We start from the raw sequence: 25,255 nt of genomic DNA on the forward strand, positions 1-25,255 counted from the left end.
CAGTGGAGGACCCTGGAGCCCTGGAACTTGGTTGGGGGAAAAGAACAGGGAACCTACAGACTGCATGCCCTAGTAGGGCAAACATCTTGAGGCTGAGCTGTGTATCCAGTGGGATTACTTTGGTCCAGGGGCAAGGCAGTAATTGGGGAAATGCTGGCTAGCTCTGCCTGGCCTGACTACAGGGAGACCTGCCCAGACCAGAGATTTTCACAGTACGCCTTTGGGTTTTATTCTGGGAAGCACTGGTGCCCATCCACTTAAGTTTCAAACCCCCATTTTTGCAAGTGGATGTTTTTATGGAAGTTAACAAGTTAATACAGCTAAACATTTAGAACTGGCATATAGAAAGTATAGTTTTGAAGTGTTGGATTTTTAAAAAATTATTACTCTTCTAAATACAGTTATAGAAATGTAAACAGTTCACTGTGTATAGAGTCAGATAATCATAATGTCAACTGTAATATTTAGGAGAAATAAAATGAAAGTTGACAATATTTTATGTATTCTTATTATGTCTGTACACTGAACAGCATAAGAAGTCAGATTCTAAGATCTCAGATATAAGCACCGTGAAGGCAATATCTACAAGTGCTGACAGAGAGGGAAATTTTGAAATAAGGGTGGATTGCCTTCACTGACATTTTTCCAAATAGTGAAATTTTACTGTGTTCTGCATAAAGCAAAGTTCAGTTTTTCTTTAGTTTGTTTTGTTTTGTTTTGCGGTGCTGGGGATCGAACCCAGGGCCTTGTGCTTGCAAGGCAAGCACTCTATGGACTGAGCTTTCTCCCCAGCCCTTTAGTTTGTATAATAGTTTCATTCAAGGAAACTCAGTGCACATTGAAACTGTGAAAGTATTTTCTTACACATATGTAAAATGGAATTAGTCTAGGTATGTAGGATTATGAATGTTTTCCACCTGCATGAATTAAGTTATGTGGGATTTGGAATATTGTTTATGACCATCTTGTGTACTGTAGGATAACTCGTGTTTTTATCCTCCAGGCACCCACTAAATGTCACAGTGCCCCCCACCCAACATTGTAACAACCAAAAATGTCCCCTAGAGGGATGTTCTTCCCTATGACAACCATCCAAATAAAGGGTTACAGCTTTAAGTTTGGAAACCACCAGGCTGGCCCAGCTGCCTGGCTCATTCGCCTTGGTGGAAGAGCCAGAGTTTGAACTGAGGGCTTCTCATTCTCATTTGTCACTCTTTGTATTGCTCTAAGCTGCCTGGGAAAGTCTGAGCTCTTGGCACTGAGTTGGCAGGACCACTGGGAACTGTGGGGGCAGGAGGCTCATGCTGGGCCTGGGCTGTGAGTGCCTGTTTCTCTTGGTGCATCTTATTGTGCTGAGAGCTGGGGATGAGGCCACCTCTAGGTTGTGGAGGGAGGATTGTTTGGCCCCCAGCCGGACAGCTGGCCTTTTCCCTTCTGCCTGTATTCCTCATTGGAAATGCAGCAGTGATCAGGGGCTGGCGGGCTGAGCTCTCTTACTTGGACAGGGATGGGCTTGGTGTCTGGTAGGTCAGCCTGCTTAGTTTTGAAGGTGCCACTGTCCTTTGTCTCAGGGCTTGAGAGTATAGGTCAGAGGTCACTTACTGGTACTCATTGGCTGATTGTGGCCTGCAGATGTTTTGTTTTGCCAGCACTGTGTGTGTGTGTTTCAGACTTGAACTAGTTGATATCATTTAAAAGTCAGTAGAAAGATAAAGTGTGACAAGAAATTGAGAAACAGAACAGTATGGATAACGTGTGAGGGAAAAACAGTCTCAAAGAGCACGTAAAAGGCATCATTGGCACTCGGCCTTGAGAATGAGGAGATAGGTGGCTGTGCAGTAGGGGAGGGAATAATAAGACTCCCATGTTTACTTTACCATGTGTACATATTACCTTTTCAAAAAAAATGGCAAGATTTTATATAAATTTAGGTGTCAGATACTGGAAATGGCAAGATTTTATATAAATTTAGGTGTCAGATACTGGATAAATGGAAAACTATGACAATACTGGGCCTCAGTCTCTTGTGAAAACCATTGATAGGAGCTGAGCTGGAGTATCTGAAGGCTACTCAGATCCCCACCCTTCCCACTTGTCTTACATTTGTGACCCTGCAGGCACCTGAGTGGTGGCCTATGAATTGGCCTCAGGATTGAAGGGAAAGGCTCTGGTGATGTCATGCTTTGGGAGGAACTTCATTTAGATCTTTCTGTGAGGTAAATCTGATCTAAGGAGCCCATAGATGGGTATCAGGACATTGCCACCCCAAAAAATTTTAATTAAAATTTTAGGACCAAGAGTAGGTACTGTTTCCTGGAGAGAGAATATATAGTTTTTAATCAGATTTTCAAAGAGCTTGTGACCTCTGGAAATGTAAAAACTGGTAAGGAAATTAAGCACAGAGAGTTGGTTTCAGGTCATGTAGCCATAGATCACATATTTTGTGATTAAGACTCTGACTCCTGACTGCTCTAGGAACAGGGCTGTATCTCAGCTGCCCCACTTCTACCCTTGTTGCTGGCAGGAATAGGGACATAAGGATGTAGTTGTTTTGGGGAGCAAGCAAGTGGTCTTAGTCCTAGGCAGCTGTATAGTAATGGATGCTACCTTGCTGCATCCATTGGTCCCTGAGCCATTTTTCCCTTCTCCACAGAGACTGGGGAGCAGCAGCATGCAGCCAGAGGAGGGCACAGGTTGGTTGCTGGAGCTGCTGTCTGAGGTGCAGCTACAGCAATACTTCCTACGGCTCCGGGATGACCTCAATGTTACCCGCCTGTCCCACTTTGAATATGTTAAGAATGAGGACCTGGAGAAGATTGGCATGGGCCGGCCCGGTAGGTGGGACATTTGCCTTCCTTCCTTTTCCCTTCTGACCATTAATCTCCTCTGTCTCTTTTGGTGGTACTAGAGATTGAACCCAGGGGCACTCTACCACTAAGTTTTCTCCCCAGACCTTTTTCTTTTTTCTTTTGAGACAGGGTCTTGCTAAGGTGCAGAGACTGGCCTCAAGCTTCTTCTTTCTCATCCTCCCAAGTAGTACCTCCTCTGTCCTTAGGATCACTGAGCACATGTTAAAACCCCTTTCTAAGGATTCCACGGGGTAACAATTGAGAACTCTTGTCTGTCCCAGAGACTCTGAGGTGGAGCGGGAGGGGCATCAATAGATGCTGCACACAGGATTCACTGAGAACAGTTTGCAGTTGTAAAGGTCAATCAGTTTGAGGAGAATGGAGTCTTACCTGAAGCTCTGCTACTCAAGAGTAAATAAATACCCCTTTTTGTTTGATCAAACATTCGTAGGATTTATTTCCTCATCTTACCCATTTATTTATTTATTTATTTGTGTATATGGACACAATACCTTTATTTTTATGTGGTGCTGAGGATCGAACTCAGTGCTTCACACATGCTAGGCAAGCACTCTTATCACTGAGCCACAATCACAGCTCCTCACCCTTTTATAAGCATAGATTTGAGACTTCTGTTTACCATTCTGAACACTAGTAGGATCAGTGCTCAGGGATCTAAAGAGAGACAAGAAGACAAAAACCAGATGGTTTGCTGTATCTCTTTCCCTCTAATTTGAACTCATTTCTCTGTATCTGTCCTAAAAGGAATGGTTGTAGCATCTAGAAGTCACGGTGTTTTTCAAAGAACATTAGAAACCTATCAGTGCATTCAGCTTAAAGTAGCTAGGGTAATAATGTGCTAAATTAGATACCAGTTTACACTACTTTGGCCTGGATAGTTGGTTTCTTGTGGGGAGCCATCCATATCTAGCAGAATCAGACATGGTTGAACCATGGAACACAGAGGCCTGACTCCCAGGAAGTGGCAGCCATAAGAGACTTCCAGATTGCCAGGGAGTAGGTGACCCTGTGTGGGAGTCTGGGAATATGCTAATTTTCCTGAGCAAATGACTCCCCTGAGTGCAGGCCATATAGCCCATCTCATAGAGTGCCTGCCTCTCATGCTGGAGACCCGGGTTCGAGTCCCCAGCACTCTGGGATTTTGGAAATAACAAACAAATGACTCCCCTGACTCCACCTCATCTTGTTTACCACAGAAGTCGTCCCTCCTGGTCTGGGCCCCCTTTACCTGTGTGACTTAAAATAAAGGAGGGGTAAGCTACTCCATCTTGTTAGAGGCCAGATCTGGTATGGCCCAATCCGTCATGCCTCCTCCCATTTGGAGATTGTTGATTTGTGTGTTTGTTGATTAGATAAGTTTATGGGTGATTAATTGATTTATTGCTGGCACACCATCCTCCAGCAGTTAACCCTTCCCTCATCCATGCAGGACATGGCTGAAACCCCTGCAGTTTCTGATACCAGTAACATAAAATTATGAGAAGAAAACTAAAAATCAAGAAAATGTAATCCATTGTCTTGATTGATTTTTCTTGAGTTGAAAAGACTGCTGTTATTCAATTTTGGTGGTTAAACATCTCCATCTAGTTTGAGAACCACTGCCTAGAAGTGGAATGCATTGACCATCTGCTCCTGGTTGGCTGAGATTGATTTAGTTAGTATCATCATGGTGGGCATTGTCTAGAATGGTCTACCCCAGGAGCACTGAGGAAGCCTGTGAGGTGGGCAGTGGCCTCTCTGGGGAATGAGAGCTATCTAATAGAACCTGATCCCATTCCTTCCTTGCAGGCCAACGACGGCTATGGGAAGCCGTGAAGAGGAGGAAAGCCATGTGCAAACGCAAGTCTTGGATGAGTAAGGTGGGTGAGTGAAGAGTGGGGTCTGGGGCAGTCTCAAGATCCTCACTCTGCCGCCAGTCCTAGAAACCTTCCCCCGTTCCCCACGCAAATGTAATCTCATTCTTTTTCCCTGTACTTTGTACAGACCTCCCTCCTCCAGGGTCTTATCAGGCAGGGCACTTGTGGAGCTGCCCAGCTAAGTGTCTGTCTCTGGCGGAGATAGACATGTGAGCAGCCTGTGTGCAGCAAGGTCTTCAAAGCCCCTCTTGGCGTGTGGGAACAGGAGCGTGTTGACAGCGCATCTCCACTTGAGCCTCGTTCTGACTGAGTGTTGGGGCCAGTGGCCTGTCTTGGTGTGTGGGGTGGTAGGGACTGTCTGGACATCTTGCCTGGTTTCCTCCTGCCCGCCCTCTATGGTGTCTCAGTGTCTGTGGTCATCTGGCCCTGCTGATAGCTTCCTTCCCCATGGCCTCCCCCACTACCTTGTCCTAATTTGGGTCTGTGGTGTAGTCAGTCCCTGGTCTGACTCAGTGGAGCTTTACCCATTGTCTGGAAGACAATGAGAGAGGAAATGAACCAGTTGGGGCCTCCCTCCCCACTCCTGGCCTCAGGGCTGGCATGGAGTGGGGGATGGGCAAGGCAGAACAGCTGGACTGGGCTTGGGCAGTAGAGATTTCCTAACTGCAGTCTGGCAAAAGGACTGTTTTTGGGGATTCTGTGGCCTTTTCTGGGGACACAGTTTTGGGCCCTGGCCCAGGTTTTAGGGAAGGATGAGTGTGTTGGGTCTGGTAAAGGCAGGAGAGAGGAGCTGTGTGTGTACCAGGATTCAGGGATTTGGGGTCTCCCACCAGCTCACAGTAGGTGTCTGGGAGGTCAGTGCCCTCTCCAGACTTTAGTTGCGTCTTCAGCAACAGTGTTAGCCCCATTGCCCAGCTCACCTGCAGGACTATGGGGAGCCTAGGCTCCTCCTGGAGTTAATGATCATGAAGGTCCTTGTAAGATGAACATTGCTTGCAAACATAAGGAAGTTCAGTTACTGGGAGGAAGGATGGAGTGAGGCCAAAAGACACCCTCAGATTTGAGATACCTCCTAGCACACATAGATAAGACTTCACCAACTTTTAAGTTGGGTGAAAAGAATCCACAGCCTGAAGCCAGACTCTGATACCCCACTGAATGTGGCCAAGTCAGACTGACATGGCCAACTCTGCTGCTTACAGCCTTTTTCCTCTTGTCCCCTGACCTTTGACTCCTCTCCTCTCCAAACTAGACCTCAGTGTCCCCTCCAGTCTTCATTCTTTCTCAGCTCTTAGTTCTAGGCACTTCTCCAGAAACCCAGCTGTCTTCCCAGGTTCTTCCCAATAACACACTCACACTCATATATTCTCTCTCTCTCTCTCTCTCTCTCTCTCTCTCTCTCCCCCTCCCCCCCCCTCCCCGTCTCCCCCTCTCTCCCCCCTCTCCCTCTCCACTACCCCGTCCCTCTCCCTGCCCCCTTTCCCCCCTCCCTCCCTCTCTTCCTCCCTCTTCTTTATTTCCCTCCCTCCCCACTTCAACCTCGGACTAAAATTATCTAAAATTATCCTCTCCCCTGGGCAGTATGAAGGGCAGCCGACTCCCTAGGGAGGGTGGAGACAGACAGCGCCAAATGGTCAACCCAGAGTAGGGGCCAGGGCTAAAAATGGACAGAGAGGTGTTTGTGGAGGGCCCCTCAGGCTTCTGCCTCATCTTTGAGGGTTAAGGGCTGGAGTCTGTGCCTGGTAGGGAATGTAGGAAGGGAGGGGTGGAGCAGGAGGAGGGCAGGGAGGAGACTTAGACTTGGGAGGCAAAGTGTCCCTGACTTTGGGCTCTCTCAGTACCCACATCTGGGTGTGGGGCCACCATAGCCACAGGCTGCATGCCTGTCAGTCTGTTTCAGACATTCACCGGGAGGCTACCCTGCTGTGGGTTCCGTTATGGGCGTGATATGGAGGGAGGATGGGCTTCCAGCCAGTCTGTCCTCTGGCAATGTGGCTCAGCCTCTTTGAGGTTGAGCTGAGGGCTAGCAGGGAGACCTAGAGGGGTGGAACTAAGTGACTGGCCCTGGGGTCCTGGGTTCCATCTGGCCCCTGGCTGCCTTCAAACAGGTATTCAGTGGAAAGCGACTGGAGGCAGAGTTTCCCCCTCATCACTCTCAGAGCACCTTCCGGAAGCCCTCGCCCACCCCTGGAGGCCCAGTGGGTGAGGGGCCTCTGCAAAGCCTCACCTGCCTCATTGGGGAAAAAGACCTGCGCCTCCTTGAGAAGCTGGGAGATGGCTCCTTTGGCGTGGTGCGCAGGGGCGAGTGGGACGCCCCTGCAGGGAAGACGGTGAGCTCCGTGTCACGTGGGTGGTGCCAGAGGTGTGAGGCCCCTGACATTAGTTGAGGCTCCTTTGCCCCTCTGCTGGGATATGAATGCAACTGGGGACAGGTCATAAGTGACTTATCCTGGAGTCCGTGCTCAGGGTTAAATAATCATATTTATTTCATTTTTTAATTATAAAAATAATTTACTTACTGTAAAAGTTTGGCAACAATTCAAAAGTTTTTTTAAAAAATTGCCTATAATCCCACTACTCAGGGGAAGCAGAGTTAGTGTTTCTGCCTTTTATTCTCCCTCAGGTATTTTGTTGAATTTAGTTGATTTTTACTTTTTCTTTTTTTCCCTTTTTCCAGTATTAGGTATTGAACCCGGGGGGTTCTACCACTGAGTTACATCCCCAGCCCTTTATATTTTGAGACAGGTTCTTGCTAAGTTGCCCAGACTGGCCTCAAACTTGGGATCCCCTTGCCTCAGAGTCCAGAGTCACTAGGATTATAGGCATGTGCCACCATACTGGGCACTAGTTAAATTTGATTATTTATTTATTTATTTATACATACATACCAGGGATTGAACCCAGGGGCTCTTAACCACTGAGTCATATCCCCAGCCCTTTTTTATATTTTATTTTGAGACAGGGTCTCACTGAGTTACTTAGGGCCTCACTAAGGTGCTGAGACTGGCTTTGAAATTGGCAGTCCTCCTGCCTTAGCCTCCCGAGTCACTGGGATTACAGGCTTGCACCACCGTGCCCAGCCTCTAGTTAAATTTTAGATACAAACTTTGGATATAATTTTTTAGATCTTATCCTTTTTCCTTGGTATTTTTCCCCTGGGGGATAATATACACTAAGGCATACAATTAAGTGAGTTTTTACCTATGAATAGAATCTTGTGAGCACTGACCAGTTGGTGTGAGCAATTGCCAGCACCCCAGAAGACTCTGAGGTCCCTGCCACTTAGTATCACCTTCCTCCAAGGGAGGATAGTTCCCACTTCCAGCACCATAGGTTAGTCTTAGGAATTGTATTGAAAGCATTTTCCTTTCATACCAAAGATATTTTTAATAGTCTGTCTTATTATAACATGTTAGTATTCTGTCATCATACTGATCATCTCTTACCTTAACTTGGGAATTTCCCAGAAGGGGAATCCCATCTAATGGCCCCTGGGGGTCAGACAGTAGACTTTCCCTTTCCAGGATACTGACAGAATATGTGTAAGTCCGGCACTGGTGACATGCTCTTCCATACAGACAGGTAGATCTGAGGCAGGGATCTTTGAGCCAAGTTGGAGGGAAGAATAGGTTATCTCAGTATTGGGAGCCAGGCAAGTCCTGACTCCCTGAAAATTCTGTTTTGGCCAGGTGAGTGTGGCTGTAAAGTGCCTGAAGCCAGATGTGCTGAGCCAGCCAGAGGCCATGGATGACTTCATCCGGGAGGTCAATGCCATGCATTCACTTGACCACCGAAACCTCATTCGCCTCTATGGTGTAGTGCTTACACCGCCCATGAAGATGGTGAGTGTTGGGCAGTTGGGAGTGAGGACAGGAAGCTGCCTGCAGGTTCCGGTCCTCCAGGTGTGCTACACTTCCTGCCTGTGCTGACAAAGGACAGAGGCTCCCCAGATCCACCTGATGTGACAAAGGGGCTCATAGGGGCCCAACCCAGTGCTGGCTATATCATCTCTGGATTTTGCTATTGCTCATTGGCAAAGAGTTATATCCATGGGAGGGCTGACCTTGAGTTAATTTTTGTAATTTCTATCCTGAACCTCTTTGGGCTGCTTTTTTCTCTCTGAGCCTGAATTTCTCACATTGCTTGCAAGGAGAGGCCTGAGAAACTATAGGACTTGTGGAGGTTCCTAGCTTTAGTTAGCTTTTTTGCTGCTGTGACCAAAAGAACTGAAAAGAACAATTAGAGGAGGCAGTTTATTTAGGGGCTCACAGTTTCAGAGGTCTCAGTCCATAGACAGGTGACTCTATTCCTCTGGGCTTGAGGTGAGGTTGAACATCAGGGCAGAAGGGTGTGGTGGAGGGAAGTGGCTCAAGACATCACACCAGAAAGCAGAGAGAGGGGGAGAGAAAGCTTTGATGAACAAGGACAAAATATGTACCTCAAAGACACACCCCTAGTAACCCACCTCATCCAGCCACACCCTACTTGCTTCCAGTCACTACTTAGTTAATCCCATCAGGGGATTAATTCACTGATTGGGTTAATAAGGCTCTCATGATCCAGTCATTTCACCTCTAAACCTTCCTGCATTTTCTTACACATGAACTTTTGGGGGACACATATCTAAACCGTAATTATAGGTTAAGAAGAAACATTGAGTAGTCTGTGACAGGCCTTCAGGAAAGACTAGGAGTTGGCATAGGCTGTTGAGAGAGGGGTGGAACTCATCCAGATTTATTCCTCTTGTCTTCTCTGTGGCCTCAGGTGACAGAGCTGGCACCTCTGGGATCCCTGTTGGACAGACTACGTAAGCATCAGGGTCACTTCCTCCTGGGGACTCTGAGCCGCTATGCTGTGCAGGTGGCTGAAGGCATGGGCTACCTGGAGTCCAAGCGCTTTATTCACCGTGACCTGGCTGCCCGAAATCTGCTATTGGCTACCCGTGACTTGGTCAAGATTGGGGACTTTGGACTGATGCGAGCACTACCCCAGAATGATGACCACTATGTCATGCAGGAACATCGCAAGGTGCCCTTTGCCTGGTGAGGGGCAGGTGCTGCTGGCTCAGAGGGTGTGGACCCACCCTGGTCCCAACAGACCCAAGCCTAAAGCTTTTGCAGCCCTTGGCTCAGCCTGGGCCTGTCCTTGTCTGTTCTGGGCCTGGAGCGTCCTTGTGCGCCCATTCTTTCCTACTTCTGTCCATGAATTCTCAAGCGAATACTGGAAGGCACAGGGATAAATGCTGTGGGCCCAAGGCTGTGCTACTTGTAGGGTATTAAAAGACTTCCTAGAGAGACTTAGGTCCTAAGATATTAGAAGGGTAACCACGCAAGACAGGTTGGTAATTGTGTTTTAGGTAGAGCTACTGACTGGCAGGGCCAGGCTGAACTAGGCCTCATGGGCTGCTCACCTGTGTACTATGGTGGTACTAGGTGGTCCTGACCTCTGTGTGGGCTTACCCTGTGATGAGATCATTGTGGTCCCCTGGTGCCAGAGGCACGCGAAGAATAGTCTTTGGGATAGGAGGAATTTAGAGCTGTAGGTATGGGCAACTTTTTTATTCAGGACATATGCTCACCCTAGTTGATAACTGATTCTGTAACCATCAGTGACCATGTATCCTAGATTATGCCTGGAGTGATTAATAACATACTCTCTTGTATTCAGACATCCTGATTTGGGTGATAAATTGTGAGGTCACCTTTTTTTGTTTGTTTTTTTAACCACCCCTTTAAACAACCCTGTGGAGTGTACAGGTTATTATTCCCATTTCACAGAATAGGAAAATGAGGTTTAGGGATCTTGAGTAGCTCTCCTGGAGTTCCATCCTGAGAGCATCCCATGAGAGATCTTTTTATTCCATTCAAGGTGCATGTTCCTCATTCTGTACCTCAGCGCACCCTGGGAAACCCCTTTGGAACTTCACCATAGTGCTGTCTCTCCCATACCCAGGAGGGAGTCCGGGGCAAGTGTGGGTATATTTGGGTAAAGCCAGTGTAACTTTTTGCACCTATTTTGTTTCTTCCCCAGGCTTTATCTGAATTTTCCATCCACACCTTTATGCTGAAACGGTTTCAGATCTCATACTCTTCCACAGAGCTAGAAATTGTCATCCTCCTACCAGATAGAAAATAGTCTGAGACCTTATGAGCCCTTCCTGTCCTGGAGCTTTCTGACCTCCTCCTTTTCCCTGCTTCCCTGACAGGGAAACCCCTCTCTCCTTCCCCCATCCCAGGCTTTATGTGAGTAAGAGACCTGAGCATAGGTGATTTTCTCCAAGACTGTGCACCATATATGGTTAAGAAGTCCTGCCCTTCCCTGTGCACTTCATACCATGTCCCTGGTACCCACTGTTGAGCCTGGCACACAGGGCAACAGTAAATGCTTATCAAATCAGTGTTTTATGTCCCTTTGGGCTGATGCAGGTAGGGGTGCTCAAGAACCCTTCTCTTTGACCTGTCCTCTGCCAGGTGTGCCCCTGAAAGCCTGAAGACACGTACCTTCTCCCATGCCAGTGACACCTGGATGTTTGGGGTCACATTGTGGGAGATGTTCACCTATGGCCAAGAGCCCTGGATTGGCCTCAATGGCAGTCAGGTGAGGGGCAGGAGATGTGTTGCTGTAGGATGGGTAGGGGGGTAATTCTATCCCTGGTTCCTAGCCTGGCCTTGTTGGAACTGGCTGTCATCTGATGGACTCCCTCTTCCTCCATGCCCCATGTTTGTACCATCCATGGAGAACTGAGCGTAGAGAGGGATCACTCCAGTGGATCAGGGGAGGGGAGAACTGGAGTTGGCTCTCATTCTTTAGCCTTTGCTATAGTATCTGACTGATCTGAGGCTCTGGGGATGGGACCTTCCCTGGCAGTTTCCTCCTTTGGAGGATAGATAGGGCAGCCAGCAGTTCCAGTTCTAGGATGGTCTGGAGGAAGATGGGAGATAAAGAACTAAGTTCTTGTCTATCCTCAAACTCTGTACCACCCTACCATCAGATCCTGCATAAGATTGATAAGGAGGGGGAGCGACTACCCCGGCCTGAGGACTGCCCCCAGGACATCTATAATGTCATGGTCCAGTGCTGGGCCCATAAGCCAGAAGACAGACCCACGTTTGTGGCCCTGCGGGACTTCCTGCTGGAGGTAAGGAACAGGTCTGGTCTACCCACAGGAGCTGGGGTAGCCAAGCAAGGAGTTGCCTGAGAGTTAGTCCCAGGGTGGTCAGTGACCTGTCTTTGTCCCCAGGCCCAGCCCACTGATATGCGGGCCCTTCAGGACTTTGAGGAACCTGACAAGCTGCACATCCAGATGAATGATGTCATCACTGTCATTGAGGGAAGGTAGGGCTGAGCCCTGGACTGGAATTCCTTAAAGGGCACAGTTTGGAGGGGCATTCCTTTAAGGTTCCCATGGCAGCACTTGGATTGGTGGCAGGCCTGGGTGTCAGTGTGCAATGGCAACAGGTCTGGGTCAGTCTCCTGAGGGAAGGGGTCAAGACACAGATTCTGTAACTCAGATGAAATTTTCCCTAACTCTACCTCTGTTACCTTTTTCCTACTGGACCAGCCCTGACTGTGTGGATCAGGGCCAAGTTGCATTATGTTGAGGCTGTGACCCAGCCTAGTGTCAGGGCCACAGCAGAACCCTTGACTCCTCGATATTCCTCCTCTCATTCCTATACTCATCATCCTTCTTCAGCATAGACTCCTTTTTTTTGTTTTTCTTTGGTACTGGGGATTGAATCCAGTGGCCTTCTACCACAGAGCTACATCCCTACTTCTTTTTATTTTTTATCTTGAAACAGGGTCTTGCTAAGTCGCTTAGGGCCTCACTAAATTGACAGCATAAGACTCTTTCTACCTACCCAGGTATCTCTCAGGATCCCAAAGCAACCTGCCCTTGCCTAGGCCCACCTTTGTCAGCTGTCCATCCTTGCTGCTGAGCCTTATGGTGTGGGGTTGTCCAGTCCTACAACTTTCTTGTCTGTTTTATATCTTTTCCTCATGGCTGTCTCCTAGGGCTTCACAGTCTTGGGTTTCCCTCTGTCCTCAGCTTGGGCCTTCCACCTTCTTCCCATTCTTCCAAGTCACCCTTTGCAAGACTCTCTGTTCTTCAACCCACCCCCACCCCCTACCTCCTACTGGCTAAGAGACTCAAATATTAGACTCATACCTGCAGCCCCCTGTAAATAGTTCTAGGGCCTGCCTTGGAGGCCTCATCCTCTCCTGGCCCCACCTTTTGTTATCTGATCCCCAAGGTGTCTGAGGAACTGGTTAGGGCAGGCTGGAGATGCCTTTGGGGCAGAGGGTGAGTGTTGAAGACTGGGAAGAGTGAAGTAGAGGGAATTCCCTGTTCTCCCCTCCTCTGACACAGAATCAGGCAAGGGTGTGGGCAGGAGGGGTATGTGTCTAACAGAGCTCTTTCTGCCTGGACTTGGGGTTGAGGTGCCTATGGGGGCAGTGGTCAGATCTTGTGCCTCATGGGGACTGGTGAGTAGGATGAGTCTGAGTTTGAGTGTTGGAATAGACCCTGTATTCCCTATTCCTCTGTCCCAGGGCAAGGTTTTCTCACCTTTGGGCCTAGTACCTGAGAATAAGAATGATATTCCAGCAGGTTGCAGGGGTATGTATTCTTGGGGAGTTAGTTGTGGTAGAAGATAGCTGAAAATTGCTAGGAGAGACCTGGGGGACAGGAAGAAACAGTGCCAGTGTGCAGCTGAGGTGGCAAGGAAAGGGGTTGTAGGCTTTGCACTTTGGGGAGCAATCTGGGAATAGGAAGATTGGGGGTGGGCCCTTTCTGGAAGTACCTGGCTGAACCTTAAACCAGAAGTTTGGACCTTAAACCAGCAGGCTGGTGGGAAGGGCTAGCAGACAGCCTTGGACCTGACCACCCCTTCTGTGCTCCTATAACCCCAGATTTTTACCACCCCTGTCTCTCCTCACCACCCCCATCTCCTCTCAGGGAGCCTGGGGGTGACTCAGGAGTTTCCTGTGTTTCCTGGTTGTGTGTCTCTGGAGCTGGCGCCCTGGGTCATTGTGAGCAAGGCAGTCTGCGGGAGGGGCTGGAGGGGTGGCTTCTCCTGGAAGGCTGTCTTGGGTGCACCCTGTCCCTCCCTTCCGTCACAGACTCTTGCTGTATCCAGCAGCTGGTTCTGCCACTGGCTGCTGCTGTCACCAATGGTTTAGCACACAGGGCTCCTCCTCCTGGGCTACCAGCCTTGACTAGGACCACAGTGCCTGCCCTGGGTCCCTGGAGCTGCTCAGGAGGTGGGAGGTGAGGGGCAGGAGGCCACAACAGCCGGTGAGGCTTTGGGAGTGGGCCTGTGTGTTGGTGGTACCAGAGCTTTAACTCTGCCCCCTTGTTTTCTCACTTTCCGAATATCTCTTGTTTGTTTGGCTTAGTCTATCTCCATGTCCCCAGGTGCATGGGCTGTTTGTGTCTCTTTGGGTGATGGTTTGTGTATGTGGGTCTCTGTTTCTCTGGCTCTTAACTCTCTCCTTATCTGGGCTCTTCTCTTGGTGTTGAATTCCTCCTTGCTAAAACCATCTCCCTTGTGTTTCCTAGTTCAGAACCTGGGAAGCCACTTGTCTGTCTCCAGCTCTGACTGATTCTGTAGGCTCAGTGCTTCTCAGAATGCCAGGCAGTGGGCAGAGAAGACACCTTGGAGGTTTGTGAGTTGAACTTAGACTTTGTCTAGATTTGGAGGAACAAATACCCTATACCTGCTGCTGGAATTTCTCATACCTGGTGACACAGGCAGAATCTGGTCTAAGGCACATGTGGTGACAGTCTTTTGCTGCTATGGTCTTTCTCAAAGGGTCTTATTTGGAGGGTAGGATATCTAGTAATCATTTTGCATTCTATTTTTACAGAAGTGGTGAAGGGGGCCCTAGATTTGAAGTCCATTTACAGGTCCTTGGCCTGGGCTTCCTCTGCTTCCAGTGGAGGTGTGTCGTGGGGGGCAGGCACTAAGTATGTGGGTTATCCCTTGAGGCCAAAGGTACTTGAGACCCCCTGAGACAAGGGGCAGGCATAGGGGTGTGTGTGTGTGTTTTCTGAGAGAATGTTTAGGCAACGTTTGTTGTTAAGCCATTTCTTGACTACTTTAATCAGGGTAAGATCAAGGTGCTGAGATTTCTAGAGCTGGGGCAGCCTTAGATAATTCTCAGCCCAGGCCACAGTTTTCTGTCTTCTCTGCCCCAGGGAATCTGCCAGGAAGCTTGAAGGCAGCAGGAAGTAGAAAGTTTATGGTGAGGTGCTGAGCCCCCTTTTCGCTCACCCCAGACTTTCCCATATGCTTCTTTCATTTTGGATGGCTGGCCTGGCTCTCCAATCACTGTGGAGATTCTGATCGGTGTACCACAGGGAGAGAGGATATGTTTGGAGCAGGCTGGTGGGAAGGGCTGGCCCTAGCCTTGTGGGCTTCTGGCACCTTGGCTCCACTGAGCCCCAAAGGGCATATGTGGGCTGTGAGATGGAGCATTGACCAACTTGGAATGTTAATTTGAGACTTGCCCGGGGAGAATGCTGCCTCTCAGTGTGCCTGGGTGCAATCCCAAAAGACTTCCCTTCCTCTGGTAACAAGCATAATTTTGAAAAATGATTTTGGGATTTCCAGTGGCCGTGGGATTCTGGCCTGGGCTGTACCTATAATAAGGGCAGGTGGCTTTGGTGTCTCCTTTCACTCTTAGAAGTGTGTTCAGAAGGAGGCATCTGTGGGAGGAGATGGGCTTTGTTGGTAAAAGGAAAGGCATAGAGGGAATGACCTCCTGGCAGACCTGGCCTTGGACATGAGTCCGCTCTACTGTGAACAACGTCTCCTCCTTAGCTGTGCTTCCCACCTAAGTTAATGAGCACCTCTAAGGGGTTGTGGAGAACAGAGTCCCAACAGCCAGCCCCAGGGTGGTGAGGGGCTGCCCTATGGAGGCTGCCATCAGGGAGCCTGTGGTGTTGCTGGGAGTAGCACTAGGGCTGGTCGTACTAGGCTGGTGCTGCTCTGCCAGCTTCCATGGGTGGCTGTGTGTGCAGTGGGAAGCATTTTCTCCTCCTTGGAATGGGCTTGCTATTTTCAGATGGGTCTTGTCCCTTTTTAGGGTGTTGTCTTCTCTTCTTCCTTCCTTTCCTGTCCTTCCCACCCTGAAGGCAGGGTGTAATCACAGGGTTGCTGTGTCTGGTGGTGGGCTAAGCAGGCGACCTTGTTTAAAAGGAGGCTGGCTGTGGGAGCCTGGCACCTCCTCTGCTGGCTCTACTTCTTACCTCCCTAAGGACTGCTATGCTCATGGGGGGTGACTGTCAGTCTCTAGGACAGGCTGTTTTGGAGATCATGCCATCATCCCAGCTGAACTGTATCACCTCAGGAAGCAGTGGGTCCAGGTGCTCAGGCATCACCCCTTCCTGCATCCTCTTCAGCCTCTCTGATCTCCTGTATTTTGGAGGAGACCTTTTATGTGCTTCTGGCTCTGGGACAGGTGACTCGAGGGTGAGGGAGTGACAGGACACATGTGTCATAGCAGCAAAAGACTGTCACCACATGTGCCTTAGACCAGATTCTGCCTGTGTCACCAGGTATGAGAAATTCCAGCAGCAGGTATAGGAGTCTCACAGTCTTGTCAGAGCTTTTGGGTGTTGGAGTGTCCAGGGGAGACCTCTGTTCTTTTCCACCTGTCTGCCTGCATTTCTAGCACAGACCTGGCTTAGGCTGCATTAACACATGCTTTGTGTCTATAGTCAGAGAGAATGAGAGACTAAAGGCCCCATAGTCTGCTTACACTGCAAGTTCTTAGTTCCCTTCTGGACCCCTCATTTTAATATAAGAGTAGACCTCCTGAAGAGATGGGCAGGGTGACAAGGGCCACGGTTCCACAGCCTTGTCTCTCGGATGTGAGGAGCACTGGCAGAAAGAAGTCTTGGCTTGCTCCAGGTGCTTCCAAACACTTGAAGGTCTGCACACAGGAGATGGATTGCAGTTGGAGGGCTCTAAGCTCAGTGCTAAGGCCCATAGAGCTCCCTTGGGCCCCTGCATCTCTTAAAACTCCTGGAAACTGACTAAAGAATAAAATCTGATGCCAGAAGAGGACTAGGGCCAGGCCTTGCCAGGGGAGTTAGGGAGGCAAGATAGTATTGTGAGAGGAGTGCTGGCTTTGCAAACTTAGTGACTGGATTTGAATCCTGGGTCTGCTGCAATCGTTCTGGTAACCATAGGCAAGTTATGTCGCTTGTTACAACCTGTTGCCTTATTTGTAAACTATAGGAATAGCTGCCTGACCTACCCTGGAATCTTAGGGTAAGACTGTGAACAAACAGCCAGGCCCTGTTCAGGGAGTGGCAGGTCATGGGAGTGCTACTGGGGGAGGTGGGCTGATGCAGACTGTCTAGTTCTGAGGCTTCTTAAGCTGCTCTTCTGTCAAGATGGCAGTTTCTGTGGGCAAAGAGCTTGGTTTGAGAAGAGTCCCACTGCCTGGGCAGTTCCCCTACCCCTGTGCCAGGTATCTACCTTGTCATCTCTTTTGGACAGGGCTGAGAACTACTGGTGGCGTGGACAGAACACACGGACACTGTGCGTGGGACCCTTTCCTCGCAATGTGGTGACCTCCGTGGCTGGCCTGTCAGCCCAGGACATTAGCCAGCCCCTACAGAATAGCTTCATCCACACAGGGCATGGCGACAGTGACCCTCGCCACTGCTGGGGCTTCCCTGACAGGATTGATGAGTAAGTACCTGGACAGGGCCACTGGTCCTCTCTGGCCCAGGGATCCCAGGGTCAACAACCCCTTACCATACCACACATAAGCTCTCATGGGCTCCTTACCCTTTGTGTTTGTCTCCAGTCCCAAATCCCTGCCACTTTTCCCTCCTGATTCTTGCTTTGCTTTGGGGAAGCTGTGGAACCCTAGAAAACCCTAACCTGAGAGTCAGGATTCCTTCTCCTCTCTTGGTGAGTTTGTGAGCTTACTTACTCTGTAAAATGGGCACATTCAACAGATGGGGTTGTGTGTCCACTTATGAGGTAAGGGTTGTAAATATATTCTGATTGGTTGGTTGGTTGATTGATTGTAACTGGGGATTGAACCTAGGAGCACTTAACCACTGAGCCACATCCCCAGCCCTTTTTATATTTTATTTAGAGACAGGGTCTTACTGAGTTGCTTAGGGCCTTGCTAAGTTGCTGAGTCTGACTTTGAACTTGAAATCCTCCTTCCTCAGCCTCCTGAGCCTCTGGGATTACAGGTATGTGCCACTGTGCTGGCTTTAAGTGTACTGTGAATTAGAAAGTATTGCTGAGTGTAGTGGCTCACACCTGTAATCCTCACACCTTGAGAGGCTAAGGCAGGTGGATCTCAAATTTGAAGCCAGTCTCAGCAACTTTGCAAGATCCTGTCTCAAAAAAAAAATACTAAGGGCTGGGGATATAGCTCAGTTGGTAGAGTGCTTGCCTTGCAAGCACAAGGCCCTGCGTTCAATCCTCGGCACCGCAAAAAAAAAAAAAAATTACTAAAAGGGCTGGTGATGTGGCTCAGTGGTAAAGCATAAAGCACCCCTGGGTTCAATTCCTGGTATCAAAAAAAACAAAACAAAACAAAAACCAAAACCAAAAAACATGGGTTGGGAATTCTGAGGTTGGACTCACAATCTGGTTTGGTGTGAAGGTTACCAGAGCCATGGCCTTAATGCCGTCTGGCACATTGACTTTGGGAAGTTAGACCGTGGAAGCAGTTTAGTTTGAAAGCTCTCACGACTTCTGTATTTGAGCAATTTTCCTTTTGCTGGTGGTACTAGAGTCCTGGAAATGTAAACCTGGCTCTGGACAGATCCAGGTGGGAGCTGTCCTGGAGGGAGCTTCCTGCAGGGTAACTTCAGAGGGAACAGCAGTGGCAGCTATCTCCTCCACACCCCACTGTTTTCTGGATTTCTCTGCAAAGCTTACTGTGTCTGGTAGGGGGTTGTAGTCTCCTTTAAGTAAAGAGTAAGGTCACTGGGAGGCATCTGGGAAAACACAGAAGAATTAGGCACTTCCTGGATGCCTCCCCCCAGGGAAACCCCTGGCAGCTCCTCCTGCCAGCCTCCATGCCTCTTGGCAGCTCTTTGTCTTGGTAACTTCTCCTGAAGGGTATGGTAAAGCAGCCCTTCACCCTGCATGCCTGGCACACTGGAACACAAGGCTCTGAGAGGGCTCAGTCAGGGTCTCTCTCCTCATAAGAATCAGGCAAGGGCCTGTGAAAGCTGGGGCAACCTCCAGGAGGAGACCAGTGCCCTCTGCCCGACTCTTGGCATGCTGTGGCCAGCCCAGCCCCATTCCTCTGGGCTTTAATCAGCCCCAATGACTAAGTTCCAGATACTAACAGTTGGCAAGGGGCTAAGGATGAATCTGAAGTAGTGCTGGTGGCCCAACTTCTCCCCCAACTCCTGCTAGTTGAGCAGAAGGATACCTCTGTCCACCCTGACCAGGGGGACTAGAGCCCAGAATACTTCTGCCCCAGGCCCTCCCAACAGAGCCTACAGGACAGAGGAGCACGCACCAGCAGATAACTGCCTGGAGTGGCTTGGGTGCTGTGGGGGGAATTGAGGACTTTTTCTGCCCTTTCTCCTTAACTTATCAAGCTACAGCTTACATCCATAGAAGGGATCAAGATCTATGGATTGGAGTTGGTAGTCCTGCCTGTCTCTTAAAATGAAGTGACTTTGATGTTGTTTTCCCCTGGACACATTCAGAATTTTATTTTCTGCCCAAACCCAGGGTTTAGGCTCAGAATTTCTTCCAGAGGTTTCCTCACTGCCACCACATCACACACTGACCTGGCTCTCTCCCCACAGACTCTATCTGGGAAACCCCATGGATCCTCCCGACCTGCTGAGTGTGGAACTGAGCACCTCCCGACCCACCCAGCACCTAGGAAGGGTGAAAAGTAAGAGCCTGCTCACACCTTGGTTCCCTTGTTCACTGGCTACCCGGGAAGGGGAACTGTCATCTCAGACCACTCTGAGCCTGCTGTTCTGCTCTGGGGACAGCTGGGTCAGGGCAGCAGGCGGGACAGCTGTGACCCTGGCTCTGACTGAGCGTGGGGTGGAAGAAGGGAGGCAGCTGTATCCGCCGAGGTGGGCATCCTCGGGTTGGTCCTGCATCAGCCCTGCCCGCCTCAGCTTCCTCCTCCCTCCTTCCTCAGTGGCCTGCTCAGATCCTGGCTTTCCTCTCTTCCCCCTAATCCTGCTCTCCTCTCCTGAGCCAAAACCACCCCACGGGTTCCATCTCAGCCAGGAGCCTCATCTATCTCCTGGTTCCTGTCCTGTCATTCTAAAACACGGTTGTCCCCATCTTGCCGCCCATTTCCTCCCATATGCAGTTGGGTTTGTATATTCACTCATTCCTATTCACTTCTCTCTCTCCCCCTTTCCCCTCACTGCACCCCCCCCCGCCCCCCAAACACTGTCTGGCTCTGTCTTGCTCTCTTGTCTTCTGTCTTGCTTGATCACTCTCCTCTCCTGTCCGCATGGCCTGTCTTGCAGGGGAGCCTCCACCTCGCCCACCTCAGCCTGCCATCTTCACTCAGAGTAAGTGGGGCTGCTCAGGATGCCTTGGCCCCTGCCCTCGCCCCCTTTCTTCTCTCACTTCTCCTCTCTTCCTGGAAGGTACAGATTCCTGGTGGCTGACTGGGTGGGAGGGGAAAGCAGGTGTGTGCTGTGAGCTTTTGCTGACCTGGCCCAGCATGCCTGCCTCCCTGCTCCACACCCCCCCAAGACCTGGGTTTCATAAGCAGGTGTGTGGTCTGGCACTCACCTTTACCTTGCTCTGCTGTGGCTTAGCCCTGCCTCACTCCCTTTCAGATTTGCAGAGGCTATGTCTGGGCTTCTGAGGTGGTGGTTCAGGAGCTCTGTCCTCCCCAAGGATGGCTTCTGTTGCCTGTGCCTGCACTAATGGTGTGCTGTAATGGAGGTGGGGATAAAGGATTACTAACAGGGCCCAGAACAAGGGTATTAGGGGTCTTGTGTTGTTGGGGGAGCATCAGAGACAGACACAAGTGGCATGTGGCCTGTTCTAAATTAGGTAGAGGCAGGAGGCTCACCAGCCCCCATAGAGGGCTGAGAGATGGCAAGCTCCATCCTCCCATTGTGTGGGGTCAAGCATACACTGAGAATTTTGGCAGCTGAGAGCCATCCTTTTTGAGAATTGGAGGGTTGGTGGGGGATACTTGGCTTTCTTTCTCACATCCTACCTTCCCTTGTCCCCTGTCCCTGCCTAATGCTGCCTCCCTATTGGGGTCTCCCTTTCCATCACAGAACCAACCTATGACCCTGTGAGTGAGGACCAAGACCTACTATCTGGTGACTTCAAGAGGCTGGGCCTGCGGAAGCCAGGTCTGCCCCGAGGGCTGTGGCTGTCAAAGCCCTCAGCCCGGGTGCCAGGCACCAAGGCAGGCCGAAGCAGTGGTGGCGAGGTCACACTCATTGACTTTGGCGAGGAGCCTGTGATTCCAGCCTCTCGGCCCTGTGCACCCTCTCTGGCACAGCTGGCCATGGACGCCTGCTCCTTGCTGGACAAGACCCCTCCACAGAGTCCTACACGGGCACTGCCACGACCCCTGCATCCCACGCCTGTGGTGGATTGGGATGCACGCCCGCTTCCTCCGCCCCCTACCTATGATGATGTGGCCCAAGACGAAGATGACTTTGAGGTCTGCTCCATCAACAGCACCCTGGTGGGTGCAGGGCTTTCAGCTGGGCCTAGCCAGGGAGAGACCAATTATGCCTTTGTGCCAGAGCAGGGGCGGCTCCCCCCTGCCCTGGAGGACAACCTGTTCCTCCCACCTCAGGGTGGGGGCAAGCCTCCCAGCTTGGCCCAGACCTCAGAGATCTTCCAGGCACTGCAGCAGGAGTGTATGCGGCAGCTGCAGGTCCCAACCGGTTCACTGGCCCCTTCACCCAGCCCAGGGGCTGATGATAAGCCTCAGGTGCCTCCACGGGTGCCCATCCCCCCTCGGCCCACACGCCCACGTGTTGAGCTATCTCCAGCCCCCTCAGGTGAGGAAGAGATAGGTCGTTGGCCTGGACCTGCCTCTCCTCCCCGCATACCTCCCCGAGAACCTCTGTCCCCTCAAGGCTCGAGGACCCCCAGCCCCCTGGTACCACCTGGCAGTTCCCCGCTGCCACTCCGGCTCTCAAGCTCACCTGGGAAGACCATGCCCACCACCCAGAGCTTTGCCTCAGACCCCAAGTATGCTACACCCCAGGTGATCCAGGCTCCTGGCCCACGCGCAGGTCCCTGCATCTTGCCCATTGTCCGGGATGGCAAGAAGGTCAGCAACACCCACTATTACTTGTTGCCTGAGCGCCCACCCTACTTGGAGCGCTACCAGCGTTACCTGCACGAGGCCCAGAGCCCTGAAGATCCGGCCCCTCTGCCTGTACCCCTGCTATTGCCCCCGCCCAGCACCCCAGCCCCTGCTGCCCCCACTGCCACTGTTCGACCAATGCCCCAGGCTGCCCCAGACCCCAAGGCCAACTTCTCCACCAACAACAGCAACCTAGGTGCCCGGCCACCAGCCCTGAGGGCCACTGCTCGGCTTCCACAGAGGGGCTGCCCTGGGGATGGGCCAGAGGCTGGACGGCCAGCAGACAAGATCCAGATGGTGAGTGCCAGGCTGGCTTTGTGGCGAGTGGGTAGGGGCCCAAGGGATCCAGAGGAATGAGCCTGAGTGGTGCTGATGGGTGGGTGTGCCCAGCTACAGGCCATGGTGCATGGGGTGACCACAGAGGAGTGCCAGGCGGCCCTGCAGAGCCACGGCTGGAGCGTGCAGAGGGCTGCCCAGTATCTGAAGGTACTACCACCTCCTGCCTGCTCTCTGGCATGCAGGGATCCTGAAGAGTGGTTCTACTGCTCCTAGCCCCCACCTCCTGGCTCTGACTCCAGGGAATCTCATGATACCATTCTCTGCCCCTCAGGTGGAGCAGCTCTTTGGGCTCGGTCTACGGCCACGAGTGGAGTGCCACAAAGTGCTAGAGATGTTCGACTGGAACCTAGAGCAAGCTGGCTGTCACCTTCTGGGCTCCTGTGGCCCTGCCCACCACAAGTGAGTGAACCCTACACTCTGCTGTACCTCCCTGTCCCATGAAGGGTCCCTGGATCATGCCATAGGAAGAAAAACCCAACACCTGAAAGGCCATGCATAGCTAGGTGCAGACAGGGCTCTCCAGCTGGGAGGGAGGCACAAGACCCAGGAAGCAGGCAGTTTGGGTTGAAAACAATTCCTTCTAAGTGAATGTATTTGGACCTTTAGCCACTTGGTTTTCACTGGAGATGACGAGTAAAAGAGGAACTTGCAGCCTCTGGGTGAAGAAGACTGGCTTCCCCTGCAACTCAGGGTAGCTTGTGCTCCAGGTGGCATGGCTTTAGGCCCAATAATTTGAACAAATGTTTCTCACCTCTTTTTTTATGTTTGTGTTTTAACATTTCAAATGTTAATGCCTTTTTTTGGAGGTAGGGATTGGGGATTGAACCCAGGGGCGGTTTTACCACTAAGCTACATCCCTAGCCCTTTTTATTTTTATTTTTTTAAATTTTGAGACAGGGTCTCACTAAGTTGCTTAAGCCCTCGCTAAATTGCTGAGGCTGGCTTTGAGCTTGTGATCATCCTGCTTCACAGACAGTTGCTGGGATTACAGGTGTGAACCATCGTGCCTTGCTGAATTTCATTCAAATGCCAAAGCCTTTTAAATGCCACCTCCCCGCCCCCAAAGTTCCCTTCTTTCCTGTAAAAAAAACTTATGTTTGTATATAACAAAATACATGGCATATAAATAACATAATGATATACAAATATATATATGAAACTTCGATTAAGTCCAACATAGTGAAACACAGGCAAGTGAGTGAAGTGTAGGTATTTCAGGAAACAAGTGCTGGTGGGATGTGGGACTCAACCTGCTGAGCTTTCGAGGTGGACAGCCCAGGTGAACCAGGCTTTGCTGCTCACTGATGGTGTGACCTTATGCACATTTCTGAGTCCTTGACTTCCTCATCTGTAGTTTCTAGTCAGAAGCAATTAGAAAGATAGGAGAAGTAGATCTGTCATACTGCATATGCAGGACAGTCCCTAAGTGTTGAATATTATATTGAGATTATTCTTCCTATTCTGCATTCAGATAAATTTAGAATTTATTGTCTGTTGTCCTTGGATATGCCAATACATAATAATGTTGTTCTCTTAATTTATTCATAGTTTATTAAATAAAAAACATTCCAGGATTATAAATTCCAAAATTATTGCCTGAACTACCAGTTTTCAAGTCATTTGCCTGGTGCCTAGAGGCAGTGATTTCCTGTGACTCTTCAGTGCTCAGCCACACATGAGTTTCCATAATCTGTTTATCTAGCCCATGTTGATGGAGGGACTTTTTGATTCTTTCCCATTCTTTAGGCGCTGAGGGGCGTCTGGAGATCGAGGGTCTGCTCTGAAGGAATCACTTGAGCCTATCCATGTGACAAGGGTAGGGAGACACTCCCACCCAGGCCTGGAGAACCTGCTGCTATCTGCTGCTCCCAGTGGACAGAGTAAAGCCAAGGCAGCAGGAGGCTGGGAATCCTGCCTTGCCCATCTCTCCCTCACCAAGCACTGTCCCTGCACATTTTTGTTCAGACCTCAGTGCCCCAGTTAAGAGGTGGGAAGGAGTCCTATAATAGGCTGGGGGCTGCTTCAGCAGGCCCTATGTGTGACCTGACTCTGGCTTCAGTCTTTGACACGGCCTGTGACTGGAGTGTGTTCTCAGGCCCTGCCCAGGGGAACAAGACTGAGAGAAAACCAGGCATGCTCCTGGGCAGGGAGGATGTGTTGGCCCCATGGAAAGGTTGGTCAGCACCTGGAAAACCCTAAGGGCTGGTCCCTTTTCCAGAGAGCCCCTGGCAGGCTGTTGAGGGTGCCAGACAGAATGTGACTTGTGGCCTCACCATGAACATGTTATGAGATTTGTTTGGTCTTAGACTCTTATGCCTGGATATAGCTCAAGGCTGTTTAGGAAGCAGAGAAGGGGTGCCAGACCATCTTCTGGCAGGGACCAGGGCCAAGGGCCCCAGGATTGGAAGGAGACCAAGGGGGCATCTGCCCTTGGGGGGATACCAGTGCTTCCTGTTTGACCAACCCTATTTCCCCCCTGTACCATCCATGTTTTCCCACCAACCTCTGTGGCCAAAGTTGCTGCCCTAGCTATCGATATCTGCTTCTTCCAGAGAAATAAAGTTAGTTTCTATTTTATGTTATTTACTTGTGCCTGCCTGTTTTTGTGCTTGTTGGTCAGCAGCTTGAAGCCCCAAGACTCCCCAAGTCACTATCAGGTCTTGGGCCTTGTAGCACCACCTGTAGGCCGAGGGAGGAAGTGCAAGCCAGGAAAAACCCCTAAGCCTAACAACCGTTAGCAGGGCTGTCCCAGAAGACAGTCTGCTTGGTTTCTTTTGGTTTTTGGTTTTTATTTTTTTTGTAGTTGTAGATGGACAGCATGCCTTTATTTATTTTTTTATGCAGTGTTAAGAATTTAACCCAGTGCCTCAC

The 25,255-nt window shown here is 50.3% G+C and overlaps 1 protein-coding gene across 13 annotated transcripts in view; it reads left to right on the plus strand.

Moving 5' to 3' along the window:
- The window catches only part of Tnk2 (tyrosine kinase non receptor 2), a 46,915-nt gene extending 21,949 nt beyond the window's left edge, over window positions 1-24,966 (plus strand). For 2 of the 13 annotated variants that reach the window (XM_047563916.1, XM_047563921.1), the window contains 15 exons: window positions 2,654-2,834; window positions 4,659-4,729; window positions 6,835-7,056; window positions 8,416-8,568; window positions 9,491-9,768; window positions 11,197-11,323; window positions 11,718-11,864; window positions 11,967-12,061; window positions 17,236-17,430; window positions 19,533-19,624; window positions 20,223-20,345; window positions 20,994-22,342; window positions 22,436-22,531; window positions 22,656-22,783; window positions 24,131-24,966. In XM_047563916.1, the coding sequence (XP_047419872.1) occupies window positions 2,654-2,834; window positions 4,659-4,729; window positions 6,835-7,056; window positions 8,416-8,568; window positions 9,491-9,768; window positions 11,197-11,323; window positions 11,718-11,864; window positions 11,967-12,061; window positions 17,236-17,430; window positions 19,533-19,624; window positions 20,223-20,345; window positions 20,994-22,342; window positions 22,436-22,531; window positions 22,656-22,783; window positions 24,131-24,137 (3,264 nt within the window). In that variant the 3' untranslated portion in view covers window positions 24,138-24,966. Of the gene's footprint in view, window positions 1-2,653; window positions 2,839-4,658; window positions 4,730-6,834; window positions 7,057-8,415; window positions 8,569-9,490; window positions 9,769-11,196; window positions 11,324-11,717; window positions 11,865-11,966; window positions 12,062-17,235; window positions 17,431-19,532; window positions 19,625-20,222; window positions 20,346-20,993; window positions 22,343-22,435; window positions 22,532-22,655; window positions 22,788-24,130 lie in introns of those variants that run through there. The other 11 variants (XM_047563926.1, XM_047563927.1, XM_047563917.1 and 8 more) reach the window with 10 other exon arrangements.
- The last annotated feature ends 289 nt before the right edge of the window (window positions 24,967-25,255 follow it).

The sequence above is a fragment of the Sciurus carolinensis genome, chromosome 9, assembly GCF_902686445.1.
Source record: "Sciurus carolinensis chromosome 9, mSciCar1.2, whole genome shotgun sequence".
NCBI lineage: Eukaryota > Metazoa > Chordata > Mammalia > Rodentia > Sciuridae > Sciurus > Sciurus carolinensis.